The sequence below is a fragment of the Myotis daubentonii genome, chromosome 4, assembly GCF_963259705.1.
Source record: "Myotis daubentonii chromosome 4, mMyoDau2.1, whole genome shotgun sequence".
NCBI classification, from domain to species: Eukaryota; Metazoa; Chordata; class Mammalia; order Chiroptera; family Vespertilionidae; genus Myotis; species Myotis daubentonii.
Window position 1 is genome coordinate 115621391 of NC_081843.1, and position 16059 is coordinate 115637449.

Here is a 16059-nt window from a genome sequence, read left to right on the forward strand (position 1 = left end):
GGCGCTGTCAGCGCCAGTTATTTTACATCATGGCCCTATGGTGGCCCTGAAGGACACAGCACCCGGAAGGAGACACAGATCACCGCCTCTTCCGACGTACAGGAAGCTCAAGGAAAACCGGACTTGTCGCCTCACTGTTAACTCTAGGACCCTACAGTAGCATTTTCCACCTTGTTTAAGAGATGGGAAAATCAACATTAAAACGCGGTCCAGGACCGCACAAGTCGTGGCCAGTCAGGGCCACCGAACACGGTACACTGATGTTCCTTATCCGAAACAAAGGTCATCTAATCTCTGTAACCCGGTCATGTAGCTCATCGAATCTGGGTGTTGTTTTCAAAACTCTTACAGGTCATGTAAGTGTAAGCATAACAGAGTAAACAAAATCCCAGCGTAATGAGAAAGAACCAGTGGGAACCCTCAATCCAAATACAGTGTGTAACTGACCCGCTGCTGGTCCCGTTTCCCACGTGAGCATCACTGGACGGTCCTTTTCCAAGCGAGGAGAAAAATAACTTTTGTTCTATGGCTTTTGTCCCTGGCCGTCTCAGATTTGATACTAGGGAGAAGGATTTCCTTGTTGACAAAAGAATGATTTTTAAGTTCATGAAATGGAATTCTTGCCAGGACTCGACCAGCTGAGGCAGTTCATGGGACAAACCTCTGACCTGGCGTCCAGCAAGGCCCTGCTGTTTCTCCACACCGTCCGGGGATTCGCACCGTCAGGGTGTGGGCAAACCCCGGAAACCCTCATAGGGCCAAGTTCCTGTTGAGCGCCTGAGAGGGCATTGCTCTGCAGGCCCAATTCCTGTTTCCTAGTGGAGAATGTATCACGGGCAGGCCATGAGCCTTGCTGTTCCTCACTCTCCATCTGCAGATCGCCTGCCTGACAGGGGCTATTGGGAAGACCACACACACTGTCCCATCTCGCATGCCAGCACAGTGCTGGGCACATAACTGACAGGCAATAAACACAAGCTCATCTTCTCCTCTTTCATGTATCTGCACCCTCAGTTCAACTGAACAAGCATTTGCAAGGCCCAGTGAGCACGGGGTGGGACGCAACCAAGCAAATGGTCTCCGTTCTTCAGCTGTTTGCACTCCAAGAGGAGCTCAGACAAGCACACAGTTACAAGAATAGGCTCAGCGCAAAGGAGGGCAGTGAGCAGCCTCCGCAGGAAGCAAGAGGAAGGGAAAGTGACCCCCGCTGCAGAGGTGTCTTGGCGCTCATGAAGGCGGCATTGGCTCCAGCTTTTAAAGGATCGTGAGATCCCCTGGGCACACGAGGAGAAGGGCATGCTCAGTGGGGCACAGCTTGGGGGGCAGCAGTGGAGGGTTTTAGGAACGGCGGGGAGTGTAAGAAGGGCTGTGCGTGGAGGGAGGTGAGAGGCCAGACTGAAAGAGCCTGGGCAAGACTGTAAGGACTTGAAACCATGCAGAGTTTAGATCAGCCGTGGGCAAACTACAGCCCGCGGGCCAGATTCGGCCCGTTTGAAATGAATAAAACTAAAAAAAAAGACCGTACCCTTTTATGTAATGATGTTTACTTTGAATTTATATTAGTTCACACAAACACTCCATCCATGCTTTTGTTCCGGCCCTCCGGTCCGGTTTAAGAACCCGTTGTGGCCCTCAAGTAAAAAAGTTTGCCCGCCCCTGATTTAGACCATGTCATCAGGGCCAGGGCCTGCCTCTCAGGTCATGGCATACACAGAACACAGCCATGTTTGTAAGCAGACTGGAGTGAATGGATGGGGTTGCCTTAGCCTGGAGCTCCCCAAAGGCCAGGGGACCGATAGCTCAGCACATCTACAATTCATTTGTGGCCCCGCTGGCTCCCACGGCACATGGGCAGGCAGGGGGCAGGGGACCCTCTGCTCTAAGCAGGGGGGCGGAGGGAGTCGTTCTGAACAGGGATATTACGGCACCACCCCTTCCTGTTAAATGGTCACCATCCCACGCCGTAAGCACCTACGTCAGGGCTGAAGTCCAAAACGTGGTGAACGTCTGCAGGGAAAAGAAATCGTTCTACATTGCACTTCTGTTTAGCTTTTATATCTGAAAAGCCAATTGTTTAAATAAGGGTGCCTGACCTCATACATACAAGCACCATTATGTCCAGCTTCTTGATGGGAAGCAGCCATGAAATTAAAACATGTTCCTGCCTCAATGGCCTAAGTCAGCACATCCGCCCCCTGGAACAGGCTGTTACAGAAATAAAGTCGGTCGCTGCTTTTCCCGGCTCAACCCTGACCGCTTCAGTTTGGTTCTTTGGCTGTAAGATGCATTCTGTTCCCCTGACACTTCCCTTTAGGGGAACTTTAAATGTGTACACAAAACTGCAAGTTACAAAAGCCTAGAATGTTCAAGCTTTGCTTTCTTTCTTTTTTAAGACAAACACCTCTTTAGCTCTGTCTGGCGAGGCCGGTCAGAGCGTTCCCGGCACTGCCTGCGAACAGCAGCCACCCCGCCCCGCCTTTGGGTCGGACCCCACACTCACATCTAAGGAGCCAGACACGGCACATGAAACAGGCAGTTAACTTTTATTTTCGTCTACATGTGACCTTTAACAAAGACGGTGAAAACCAAATTAAAACGTGTCAACACCGAGAGAGAACCAGCGCGGGGGATGACACCGCCGCCGGTCTGTCTCTCACTGGAGGGGAGGGAGCTAAAGTCCTACGTGGGCGACGCCATCTCCTTCTTCAACGCCAACCAGAGCCTCGGCCGCCATCGCTCGGCCAGCGGGCCTTGGGGCGGGTCACTCGGGGTGCGGGTACCGGCAGGGGGCGGCCCCCTGGCGCTTGGCGGCCGGGAGCGCGGCCCGGGGGGCGCGGGGCGCCCGGAGCGGGCGGTGGATGCGCTCCTCCTCCTCGCGCAGGGCCTCCTCGTAGTGCGGCACGAAGGCGGCGGGCACCGTGTCGTTGAGCCGCGCCAGGAACTCCAGCACCTTCATCTTGCTCGTCTCGGCCTGCGCGCGCGGGCCCCACAGGAACTCGAAGCGCGGGGGCTCGCTGAGCGGCACCTGCCGGTACACCAGGTAGCGCTCCTGCACCAGGTCCCGCGTGATGAGCTGGCGCGGCTCCCCGAACACGAAGTCGCTCTTGCCGTCGTAGACGCCCATGGTGCCCAGGAAGGCCCAGATCTCCTCCTCGGACGCGCAGTTGCCGTTCAGGAAGATGACGCTCAGCAGCGGCATGAGGATGCCCCTGCGCGGGAAGCGCCCGCCGCCCGCGCCGCCCGGGCCCGGGCCCGCGCCGCCCGCGCCGCCGCCGCCGCCACGCGGGTCCACCAGGAGGTAGGCGCTGCCGTGCGGCTTGGCCTCCTGCAGCTCCAGGCCGAACAGCAGCTGCAGGCGCTCCTGCGCGCGCGCCAGGATGTCGGGGAAGTCCTTGCGGTAGCGCTTGTGCACCACGCGCAGCATGTCGCCGCGGCGGATGGGCTCCTTCGTCTTGTACTGGTACAGCAGGAACTCCACCAGCAGCGCCGCCTTCTGCGCCAGCAGGTCGGGGCCCGCGCCCTCGGCCGCCGCCGCCCACGGGTACGTCTTGCTCTTCGGGGCCGGGCCTCGGGCTCTCGCCGCCGCCGCGCCGCTCGGGGGTCCCGGGGGCGCGTTCCCCAACACGGACACGGCGCCCGCGGCCGCCCCCTCGGCAGCCTGGGCGTCCCGGGCTCGGGCCTCGGCGCGGGCGCGTTGGCGCCTCTCGCGCGCGCGAAGCTTACTCTTCCGACCGCGAGGCATGGCGGCGGCCTTCGGCGCAGGGACCGGCGTGGGCCGCGGGCGGGACGGGACGGGCGGCGGCGCCTTCGGGACAGTTACAGGACCGGGTGGTGGCTGGTCTGCTCGGGGTCCTCACCTCGACTCCAGGCCAAGCCTGCGGATCCGCCGCCCTCGCCCTCGCCGTCGCCGGACCTGCCGCTCTCACCACCGGACGGCAGAGCCGCTGCGCACGCGCCGGAACCCGCTGCCCTCAGCGCCCAGGCAGGACAGTCTCTGCGCATGCGCCAGCCACCTGCCGCCCCCCACCTCCGGGACGGGCCGCTGCTGCACATGCGCCAGGAACGGTCCTGAGCGGAAGTCGGAAGTCCAAGCGGAAGTGGGTGGGTCCTCCAGGGTCATTGTGCGGTCGTAAAGGTTAAAGGTCATATCCAGTGCCCTTGAAGTGCTGGGAAAAGCATGAACATGAGTTGTCACATTATTTAAAATAGTATATGAATACAGTGATAAAAATACAGTCGCACACATGTATGCGTGCGTATGTGCATATGTGACTGTGTGCCGCCGGCAGCGCCCATGGGCTCAGGAAAGGGATCCGTACCTCCCGCCGCTGCCCGGCGACACGGGTTTCCAGCCTGAGATCCGGGAGCATTTAGGCCGCGGCATCAGCGGGCACCGCAGCGGAGCCTTTCCCCTCACCCAGAAAGCCTGTCGGTGAACGTTCAGCAGCCGCACGCAGTGAGGGCGTTACGTGTGTGCAAGCGCTTCTGTACAAAAAGGTGGCTGTGCACACACACACACACACACACGACCGTATACGGGACTTGTCATAGCTCATTTCCTCCTTTTTTAAGTTTTTTCTTATGGTGACAGTATTGCAGACGCCCCATCCCCGCGCCCACCACGCAGCAGGCCGCACCCCGGCCTCCCCGCACCCCGGCCTCCCCGCACCCCGGCCTCCCCGCACCCCGGCCTCCCCGCACCCCGGCCTCCCCGCACCCCGGCCTCCCCGCACCCCGGCCTCCACACCGCGTGGGTGTGCTGGCTCCGCGCATGTGCAGACCAGCCCCAGGTGGACGCAACTACCCCCCGCGGAGCAGAGGGGACTGCGGAGGCGCCTTCGGCTCCTTAAAGCAGCGGTTCTCAACCTGTGGGTCGCGACCCCTTTGGGGGTCGAACGACCCTTTCACAGGGGTCGCCTAAGACCATCAGAAAACACATATATAATTACATATTGTTTTTGTGATTAATCACTATGCTTTAATGTTCAATTTGTAACAATGAAAATACAACCTGCATATCAGATATTTACATGACGATTCATAACCAGCAAAATTACAGTGATGAAGTAGCAACGAAAGTAATGTTATGGTTGGGGGTCACCACCACATGAGGAACGTATTAAGGGGCCGCAGCATTAGGAAGGTTGAGAACCCCTGCTTTAAAGTGTGAAATCACCCAAGTGGGCGGTAGGCAGTGTCCCTGTCCACGGTCGCTTTAGGCGGTTTTTTCGTTCCTTTACTTTCAAGCTTTTCCCGTCCTTTTGGTTTAGAGTATGATTTAGAGCTGATCGATTCTGGCTTTTTCTCACCCAGTGTCATCACCTCCATTTTTTCATCCTGGAGCAGGGAATCCGTTTATATTTATTAATCTTACTAATATATTTGAATTTATTTCTTCCACTATTTAAAAAAAATTTTTTTTGTTCTCATAAATTCAACAGAAGTCAGAAACAACTTAAAAGAGAATGCTGTATTTCCTCTATTCATTCTCTTTTTATCTCAGCCAGTTTTGAAGTTACCGGCTCTACTTTTGTATTTGTTTTTTGGTTACTCTTAGGAATGCATGTTTTTAAAACGAATTGGATTTTCTTACCAAGTCTGGCGTTTTCTGTCCTCCTTCTGAAGCAAATATCTGAGCATGTTTTAACTACGCGTTAACTACCTCCTATTGCAATAGCGCCAACATTAACTTTAGCTTTTTAAGAACACACGTACACCCACTGATCATGTCCGTGTCTATTTTTAATCAAATTTGCCAACTTTTAAAAAAATCTATTTCTGTGCTCATCGTGTCTTTAATTCCATGTATAGATTGTATGGGGGGTTCATTTTCTTTTTGATGGAGTAAGTACAGCATCCCTGAAGACCTGTGGATGGTGAAGCTCTGTAGTCCTGCACGTCAGAAGCTGCCATTCTTTCGCCCTCCTCCCTGAGTGAGAGTTTATCTGAATATAAACATTCCTGTTGGCCGTCGTTTTCTCCGCAACACGGATCACCGTAGTCCCGTTTCTAGAAGCACCTATCGTTGCAGTAAGAGACCAAGGACTGTACCAACTGCTCTTCTTCCTTTTCACTCTGGAAACGGTAAATATTTTCTCTCCTCATTGCTACTGTTCTACAGTTGGACGGCGCTGTAGCTCAGGGTAGACTTACTGATTTTTATTTTCACCCGTTGAAGCGCGTTTTCAATCGGAGAGCTCCTGTTCTCGGATTCAGCGTTTGTCTCTTTAGTTACTGTTTCTGGCAGTTCTCCTGGACCTCTCCCTCTAGAAGGCAAAGGAGGGCAAGCCAGGGCCTCCGACGAGAGCTCTTCACGGCTCAGAGAGGGCTCTGTGGGTCTCCCTCCGTTTCATTACGGCCGGGTTGCTCCGGACCTTGCACGAGTTCATAACTGTCTTCACATCCAGCCCGGGTTTACTTCACTTACTGGATGTTTTACTTCGTAATTGCATCCTACATTTCCAAAATTCCTAGCTGGTTCTCTTAACCTTTTATTCTTAACACATTTCTTCCTGTTCTGTTTGCATGTGTGTATTTCTGTGTAAAATTTAAATTTTAGGTCCTGTTTAGGTCCTCAGGTTTTATAAAAACCATCTCATTTTTAGAAAATTGATATCCCATCATGGATTTTATTGGATGTCTTTCGCAGCATGCATCTTGGACTGCTGGTTGCAGGCGCACTTTTGAGTGGGATGTTTTAGGGCTTTCGTTGGATATTTGCGGAGGAGGTCTCTATGTCTCCCTCCTCCATGCTCCCTTCCCTATAAACCCCTTTGAATTTGACTCCGCAGGTGCTGCTGGCCCTGCCAGAAGCTGGAGGCCGGGCTGGCGCTGGGAGAGATGCGCACCAGCCAAGGGTACATGCAGGTCATCCTGCTGCAGACGGTCCTGAAACCAGGGGTTCTGGCCGAGGGTTCAGCCTCCTTTCCCATCTGCAAGCCCCACCTTACTCTTCATTTCAGTGGGGCTGGTGCCTGCCCCCGGGTCCACAATGCGTTTGTGCACTTCGGTCCTCACAGCAGCTGACCCTCCAGCGCCGCCCCAGCTCTGGTCCGGCTCAGCAGGCTCCTGGCTCCCGCCGGGCCCCCCACGTGCAGGGGCCCCGTTTATGCGGCGGGTCCTGAGGGGCTGGTCCTGCTTTCAGTCTGGCCGTGCCTTCCTGAGCTCCTCAGTGTTGGTGTTTGCACAGGACGCCTTCCTCCCACATGAACTGGTTGAGCCGTTGGGACAGAAGTCTTTTATTTTATATTCAAGAATGAAAATAAAAATGTATTTCTCTTTTTAGAGTGACATCCCTTTTAAATCTTAGCTCCACTGCAAAAAAAACAAGAACTCTTTACCTTGTAAACAATAACTTTGAAATTTAAATTTCTAATTTGTTTTTCTTTCTTTTGTGAAAGTCTATCTCTGGACACATACTGAAAATGTTGGTGACAATGTGGTCTTACAACAATTTTGCTTCTTGAATATTAAGTTATAAATATGTTTCATTTTCAAATAAATATCCGACATAAAATACAATAAAACCGTGTCCTGGCGAAGCCCTCCGTACGGGCTAACGCTGGGCTGGGCTCCGTGCGAAGTGAACACGGGTTGCCGCAGCCTCCGTTCCACCCGCAGGGAAGGACATTCAAGCACGTCTATCTCCACGCAATCATTTCACTGGCAAACACTCCATCTGGGTTTTTTTAAAAAAGTTCTCACAGTCACATGAGAGTCTGTCCTAATGTCTCATCCCAACCATATCTACAAGTTCACGTTCTTTCCACTTTGCTTGCCCTCGCGCTTGCACCGCACCACGTGCCAACACAGCAAACTCTAATCTCCCGGCAGACGTGGGAGCCCCTGGCACGGGTTTCTTCCTCGTGAAGAATGTGTCTTCCCAGGATCCCCGCTTCCCTCCCTGCAGCCCATGAGGCATCGCCCCCCTCCCCCCTCCTGGGACCTGCTACAGGCGCCTGGGCACCGCTCTGACCACATGGAGTAAAAGATGACACGGGCTGCAGTGACCAGCCCGAGTGTGAGCAACAGGCAAATCTGCCATCACCACACTCCCCCGACACACACCTCCAGGCCCTGCACATCCCTGTGGGTTCGTTTCTCAGTGTTAGATGTGCCCTTGAACTCTCCACCGAGAAGCTGGGGACATCGCTGCCCCGGCCCATCTCAGCCTGGGTGAGGACCCGCACCGGGTGGTAGTCAGAGCCTGGAGGGCTGAGAGGTCTCTGTACGGAAGGTAAGGGTATTGTGTGTGTCCAGGTGCGGCTGTGAGGTCGGCCCACCACGAACACGCAGCCTGGCCGCTCGCATGTCGCGCCCAGAGCACTCCTCCTGCTGCTCGGTTCATCCGGCTTTCTCTCCCTGGAAAGCTAAGAGGGCCCTTCCCCGGCTCACCGAGTCCAGCACGCCAGTGCACGCACGCAGAGTGGGGTCCATGCCCTGCACTCGGGCACAGAACCGTGCGTGGCTCCCGCTTGTCCGCGGGAGGAAGCCAGCCCCTGGGCACCGCACTGAGGACCCGCACAGCCGGCTGGGGCTGCCTCTGCAGCTTCTCCAATCCCGCCCTCCCTGGCCGAGTGTCATGTAGATTTATTTAAAACTGCCCGCAGGGGCCCTGGTTGCACATACCTCCACGCCTCAGACGCCTGGACCTGCGTTGTTCCTGATGACACTCTGACCCACCTCCTTCTCCTGTGAGAGGCCTCCCGAGTCCCTCCGCGCCGTGGACGCACCTCACTTCAGAGCTGGGCTGCCGTGTCGCCCTCTCTGCCAACAGCTGGTCCTTCTCCCGGGAGCTTGCGTGCGCATCAGGCTCTGGTGTCTGAAGGCAGCTGGTAAGTGTGTGGGGTGAATAAGTTGGGGGGTTGAGGGGGGCACTTTGTGAAATTGATGGGGTAGAGGTAGAAGAGAGGGGACCAGCAATGATTGTAACAGATGTTAAATGCTGTTAACCGTGAAGGCACGTTCTCACCTGGCTGGGAGGTGCACGTGGGGCCTGGGAGTGCACGTGGGGCCTGGGAGCTCGCCTGGGAATGCAGCCCGTCCTCCCCATCCGGGAGCTGCCTGTTACCATGGAGAGATGAGCAACCTGTTGCAGAAACCAGAGCCGCCAGCTCTTTGCATATCGCCAGCGCTTTGAAGACCCCCCGCCTTTGCATACCTGCAGCTGTTTGCAGGTCTCCAGCCCCCATTGCCTGTGAACTGCCCGTTTGGCACACCCTTTGCCCACTTCCCATGGAGTCTCTGTCCTTCTGCCCAATACAAGCAGCCGGCTGATGGGCGCAGAGCAGACGTGTGTGGGTGGCCTGCTGCTCTCCCTGCTCCCGGCAGGACTGGAATAAACGCTCACACAGGACTCAGCCCTGTCTCTGCTTCATTGGCCCAGGGAGGGACAGCAGCCCAGACCCATTGATTGTCCAGTTACAATAGGACCTGGGTTGATCAGTAGGGCTGGGTTCATTCATTCGCTCGTTCATTCATTCGTTCATTCATTCATGACGAAGCCCTTATTGCTCTTCTAACGTCTGTGAAAGGGGGGACCCGGCTTATCAGGGACACAGGATGCCCTCTCCTGTCCGTGTGGGGCTCCGTTCTGTGCAGGACGGTGATGCAGCCAAGCTACTCAGGGCGACTCTTCGAGCCGCTCTCCCGGCCCGGAGTCCTCCCGCAAAGGCTTCTCTCTCCCGTGTGGGCTGTGTGGACGCTCCTGCTGGAGTCCTGCTCCTCCGTGGGGACAGGGGTGAGCGGTCGCAGTGCCCGGGCACACGCCACGCCCGGAGGTTTGGTTTGTGCCTAAACAGCAAACAGCCACGGACCCTCGGCCCGCGGAGCTGCCCTCAATCCGAGCAGCGACTTCCGTTTTGCATTTTTTCCTGAAGATTAATGAGGTCCCAGGCCCCAGGCTCTGATGCACCACCGTGGAATTTCCTTTGAGGTTATTTTTTTCCTCAAATTCAAGACACACTATTTCACTTCCTCCTTGATTTTTTTCCAGAAATATTTTTGTCTTTTTTATAGTTTATCCAGATTAAGTCACAGGCCTGCACCCTGGCCCTATGGAGCTGGGTTGACAGGCAGCTGAGGGACCAGGTAATCCCTCCCAGCTGGGGAGTCACCCACAGGCTCCCTCCAGGCAGAGGAGCCCCGAAAAGGACACCCACTCGTGGCAACAGATCAGAAACCCGCAGCCGTGGCAGCCCCTCTGGCTACAGTTTGGGGAGCAAACCTGGGCTGTGGGAGCCCCATGAGCCCCTAGCTGGGTGCTTGTCACGGCTGGAGTTCCCCGAGAAGCCGATGGGAGATGGAGATGAACTGCAGGGGGCTCACTGGGGAGGCTCCTGGGCAGCCCCTGTGGGAGGGAGGGGAGGGCAGGGGAGGGGAGGGGAGGGGGAGAGGGTAAGGGGGAGGGGAGGGGGCAGGATCAGACAAGAAAGAGAAGCAGTGTCCCCGGGAGTTTGGGAGCTGGCAGAGCTGCCCCACAATGCGGCGAGGGGCCTGGGCCTTTGGGTCCCCAAGTGGTGAGTCTATGGACGCAGGCGACCCCCTGAGAGCCTGTCTGTGGCGGAGGCGGCCCTGACAGATGAGGGCATTTGCCTGCCGAGAGCTCTCAGCTGTGGGCCCGCGAGTCCTCCTTCCTGTGGGGCCTCTGGGCAGCACGCAGGGGGCTCCCCGGGCCGGTCCATCTGCCTGACCCCCTCCTCGAGCACCCTGTCACCTGTCGGTGCTCTGGCATCAGCAGGCTCCTCACCTACCCCCACCTCCAGGACGACTGTCTGCAGATGGCCAGCGCTGGGGTCAGACCCGCATCCCCTGACCCTGAGGAGAGAAGACACTTGGCCACGCCCAGTTTCCCCGACGGAGCAAGAAGCCCTGAGCCCTGAATGCCCGGTGCTCACTGGGCTCCTGGCTGTGCCGAGCACGGCCTGCTCCCCGGAGGCGATGGCGACGGAGAGTGAGCTCAGCCCCCGTGTTCACAGGGCCACGGAGCAGCCGCTGCGCGCCTAGCGGGTGGGAATTGCTGCCTCAGAGGCCGCAGGGCACTCGGTGCTGGGAGAGCCCAGCAGAGAGGGGGGGGGGGCCCTGTGGAGCCGGGGTCTGGGGTCGGAAGGAATGGGGGCTGCATGCCACCACTTTTCCGTCTTCCTTTGGCGCCCAAATCTTTCTTTCCTTGGGAAGGTCCTGTCTCCCATTGGCCAGGGCCCTGCCGGGGACTTTTCGGCCGTAGCTGCAGAGAAAGTTGTGCTGTCACAGGGCCCGAGGGGCAGCCCCAACCCCTGCTCCCGAGACGAGGGGAGGGAGGGAGACCCTGGTGATGTACGTGTAGCCCCTGGAGTAAGCCAGACCTGAAGCCAGCAAGGCCCACAGTGAGGAGAGCCAGTGCGCCCTTTCTCACCGCGTGGTGTCCTCCTGGGTCCCTGTCACTCGCCACCGCAGAACCTGGCTGCACGGGGAGCCAGCTGGGACAGACACATTGTCTACGGAGGAGGAGCTGGTTGGCCTGCGACCGATCCGGGCTCTTCTCTCCAGCACTGACACCGACCTCCAGAGACGGTGTCGTCGTCGGCTCACGTGGTGGGTGGGACTCGAGGAACAGAGGCTCAGCAGAGCTGGGGGAGGAATCACTGCCCACAGGTGGCAATGCCTCGTGTCGGCCAAAGCGATGGAGGAGCCCAAAGCCCCTGCCTGCGTGTGAGGCCCGGCTCTGCCACCACGAGCTGTGTGGTCCTCCGTGGGCTCACCTGGAAAATGGGTGCGCAGCCGGGGCGCCTCGTGGGGCTGCATGAGGACCAAACAAGCTACCGCAGGTACAGCTCTCAGAGCAGCGCCGGTGCAGAACAAACACTCGCTCGGGGCCCGCTGCTCTTGGCATTATGTGCTCATCACCAATCACAGAATCATCGTTAAGCCGGAGAAGCCAGCGGCAGCGCGAGAGTGGCCTCGGCGTGGAGTCAACAAGCCCGGCCGGTGTGGCTCGTTGTTGAGTGTCGACCTATGAACCAGGAGGTCAAGGTCCGATTTCCAATCAGGGCACCTGCCTGGGTTGCGGGCTCGATCCTCATTGGGGCGTGCAGGAGGCAGCCGGTCCATGATTCCCTCTCGTCATTGGTGGCTCTCTCTCCCTCTCCCTTCCTCTCTGAAATCAATAAAAATATATTTCTTTAAAAAAAGTCAAATGAGATGAGAAGCAAAGTCACAGGACCACCGACCACAGCGGGAAGAGGAGCACTGTCTCTGTCCAGAGGCCTCCCACCTCCCCGGGGCCAGGCCCACGGGGGAGTTTTATACCCTCAGCTCAGCCACCGCCTCTTCTTTTAACCTAAGCCCCTTTGACTGGCTTCTGTCCTGTGCGGGGGCCCGCACGGCCATGGGTGAGCCTGAGGCGGGGGGGGGGGGGCAGTGAAGGATGAGAAAAGACAGACAAGAGAAGGAAGCTGGGGCTGGGTGGGACGCTGTCCTCACTGATGGAGAGCTAGCAACAGCGCCACGGCCTGCAAGCCGCGTCTTTATTTCATAGCCGATCCCACGCGGCAAAGCGAGGGCAGGTCAAGATGGTTACAACGTTCCCTCGGGTTTCGAATCCACTCAATCACATGCACCTGATCGAGCTTTGTTTCCTTGCTGCCCCTCCGCAGCCCACATCACTCAGCCACGTGGGCCCACAGGTGCGGACCATCAGGTCAAGCTCACAGCCAGAGCCGTTGGCTGTAACGGTGCTGGGACCTGCACGTGGCTTTGCCACAAGAGGACCGTGCCCTCCCATCAGCCCCAGGCTTGAACCTGCCCAAACGCGGTAGCCGCCCTCCACACTGTCCCTTGTCCTCAAGCAAGCTTAGCAGGAGCCTGGAGTCTGCAGAGTCCTGTGCCGGCCAGACTGGAGGCCCAGCCCGTCCAGCCACAGCGCCGCCCAGGCATCGCGGCCACGTGTGCCCACAGAGCCTGCCCGGGCATCGCGGCCACGTGTGCCCACAGAGCCTGCCCGGGCATCGCGGCCACGTGTGCCCACAGCGCCTGCCCGGGCATCGCGGCCACGTGTGCCCACAGAGCCTGCCCGGGCATCGCGGCCACGTGTGCCCACAGTGCCTGCCCTGGCATCGCGGCCACGTGTGCTGTCTGTCTTATTTCTGCCAAGTCAGCTCCACAGCAAACGCCCTTCCGCGGCCCGGGCCAGCGCCCCTTCAGGTGCGGGACAGCCAGTCGTGCCACCGCGATGCCCAGGTCCAGGCCGTGCAGGACGGGCCCCCCCGCTCCCCCGGAGGAGCAGGCAGTGTTTTCCTTTGTGGGAGCCGCAGCGGGATTGCCCTGCGAACCCAGGGTTTCCAACGCTCCCCTCCGCTGAGTGAGTTCTATTCTTAGAAAACCTTGGCGGGGCCCAGGCCTGTCACATTGTTTGTGTGGAATGAGGAAGTGCCGGCTTTTTCAGAATAACAAGCCCGTGTTTTCGAGTCACTGGGGGAAAACTTTTCCCACAACCTGGGAGCGTGGAGCTCACTTCTTCCCACAGCACCAAGGACACAGGCGGCAGAGTGGACCCCACTTCCTACCTCGCTTGGGGGTCTTGCTTCCCCAAGGCCCTCCTTCTGGCCCAGCCCCTGCCCCCCGGTTGTCTGGCCTGTCATCTCACCCGGCCCGGCTCTTCCCAAAGCGGTGCCGCCTGCGGGGACCAGCCTCCCAGTGGCCAGACCCGGCTCTGGTGGCTCTGGTGGCCCTGGTGGCTGTGGCTGCATCCGAAGGTGACCCTCCCACAAAGGAAGGCCTTGTCGCAGCTAAGCTGTTTGCTGGAATGGGCTGCAATGTCAGAGGAGAGGAGCCCCCAGAGAAGGGGTTCAGAGGCGTGGAGATGGGGAGCTGGGAGCAAACAACCGCCGCCTCCACCAGCCGCACCCCCCAGCACAGTGCCCGCCCCTGGCCCACCACCTGCACCTCCCAGCAAGGTGCCCCCCACCCCCTGCCTGCACCTCCCAGCTCCCACACCTCCAACCAAGGACTCCTGCAGGGTTTTGTTTTCCATTTTGTGAGGCCCCCCGCCCCCCATATTCCACTAATAAGCTACATCTGGTGGAAGTTTTTCACTGTTTTGTTTGCAACCAAAGAAGCACAAACTTGCGCACATGGTTCACGTGCACCTGTGGGTTCAGGTTTGTGTCCATCCCACTGTCTCTCTGGGCTCTTTGTGTTTTTTCACTTTTTAAATATATTTTTACTGATTTCAGAGAGGAAGGGAGAGGGAGAGAGAGATAGAAACATCAATGATGGGAGAGAATCATGGATCGGCTGCCTCCTGCCCGCCCCTCCTGGGGATCGAGCCCACAACCCGGCCTGTGCCCTGACCGGGAATCGAACCCTGACCTCCTGGTTCTTAGGCCGCCGCTCAACCACGGAGCCACGCCGGCCGGTATAAAGACACGTACCCTCGCACCCCCCGCTCTGCCCCTGGGGACCCCTAACTGATGGAGACAACGGTGAACTCGCCCCAAATGGACCTGCTGGATTCCTTCCCACTTTCTACTCCGGGCTTTGCTCCCGTCTAAATCTATCCACGACACGGTCCATGTTCAAATCCCTCGGCGTCTGCAGGCACGAGACGAGTTCGTGAGGAAGGTGATCAGCGCCTGCCGACCGCTGGCCTGGGACCGGCCGAGGGTCCGATTCACTAAATACTAGAAAGTCGTCCGCGACCCCGAGTCTCTCGGTTGTTTTCGAGCCCGGGCTCCGCGGTGCCAAGGCCGGCGGCGCTTCCGGAGCCGCATTCCAGGGCTTCCTGCGAAGGTGGGAAAAGGCGGCGCAGGCCCCATGTAAGGAAGAGAGGTACGCGCCAGAGGGGAAGCCGCGAAGGAAGCGGGCCGCGTCCCAAAATAAAAGGCAGGAATCGGCCACTAAAAATAGCGGGGAAGTGCCCGTCTGCCCCCCGCCCCCCGCCCCGCAGGCCCCGGCCCGGCGGCATTGTGCTGTGTCCAGCGCAGGCTCAGGCTGCTGCCGACTGAAATAGAACATTGTTTGTCCTGTAAGAACGGTCATCTCTGTGGTGGGCGCGGGAGGTGACAGATGATGCTCACTGACTGTCACTGGTCACTCGGTCCCTCTCACGGCAGCCTCAGCCCCGTCCAGGAGCCAGGGGCGCTCTCCGGTGCCCTTAAGAATTCGTCTTTAACGGGACACGTTCAGGGCTCCCCTGGTCCAGCCTGGAGGCACATGACGGACACCTGAAATCCCAAAAGCGTGAGGCTGCTCACGTGGTACCACCTCCGTTGCCTGCCATCGTTGGAAAGCTGAGCATACGTACGTCAGACTCAGTGACAACACAGAATGCCCAACACAGAACATGGGCAAAGGCCCTTCCGCTCCGCACGGGAGCCGCCGCCCACCTGGCACAGGGGACGCCCCGAGCCACCGCCCAGCGAGCTCGTGGGAGCGCATCCGGCTCCACCGACACGGGCTCGCGGGCCTCCCCGGGACCTGAGGTCAGCAGAGGGTCTTTCACGCGGGGAGCTCTGCCGTGAGCACAGAGCCGTCCACAGGCTCCCTGTCTCCGAGCTGCTGTTCAGGGTCACAGCCCTTGGGCTTCTGGTACCGTCCTGACCGCGCTGTGCAGCCCGGCCGCGGGGTCCCTCCCACCGCTCGGTCGGCGGCCGGATCCCTATGCCGACGACCCCTTCCCTTCAGAGAAACAGGATGATCGGGTTTAAGAGCATTAACCTCACCCTGGGGACTGCCGACGTGGGGGTCACCCCGACGTGTGTTTGATAATCACTTCCACGCTGTGCATTCCTGTTTTCTCGAGACACAACAAACACAGGAAATGTTTGCCAACTCCCCAGGTGTCAGGAAATGCCTTAAAACCCTGGTGGCCAGCCACTGGGCGTCCACCTAGGAGCCAGGGGGTCGCGGTTCCATTCCCGGTCAGGGCACTTGCCCGGGTTGCGGGCTCGATGCCCAGTGTGGGGTGTGCAGGAGGCAGCCGATCCATGATTCTCTCTCATCATGGATGTTTCTCTTTCTCTCTCTCCCTCTCCCTTCCTCTCTGAAATCAATAACCATATATTTTTTAAAAATCCAACGCCC

General features: G+C 58.1%; 1 protein-coding gene across 1 annotated transcript; it reads right to left on the reverse strand.

Moving 5' to 3' along the window:
- Nucleotides 1-2761: 2761 nt before the first annotated feature.
- Nucleotides 2762-3790, reverse strand: LOC132233876 (melanoma-associated antigen B2-like). The gene has a single exon (XM_059695099.1). The coding sequence runs from the start codon at nt 3740-3742 to the stop codon at nt 2762-2764; it is 981 nt and encodes a 326-aa protein (XP_059551082.1). The 5' UTR covers nt 3743-3790.
- Between the last annotated feature and the right edge of the window lie 12269 nt (nt 3791-16059).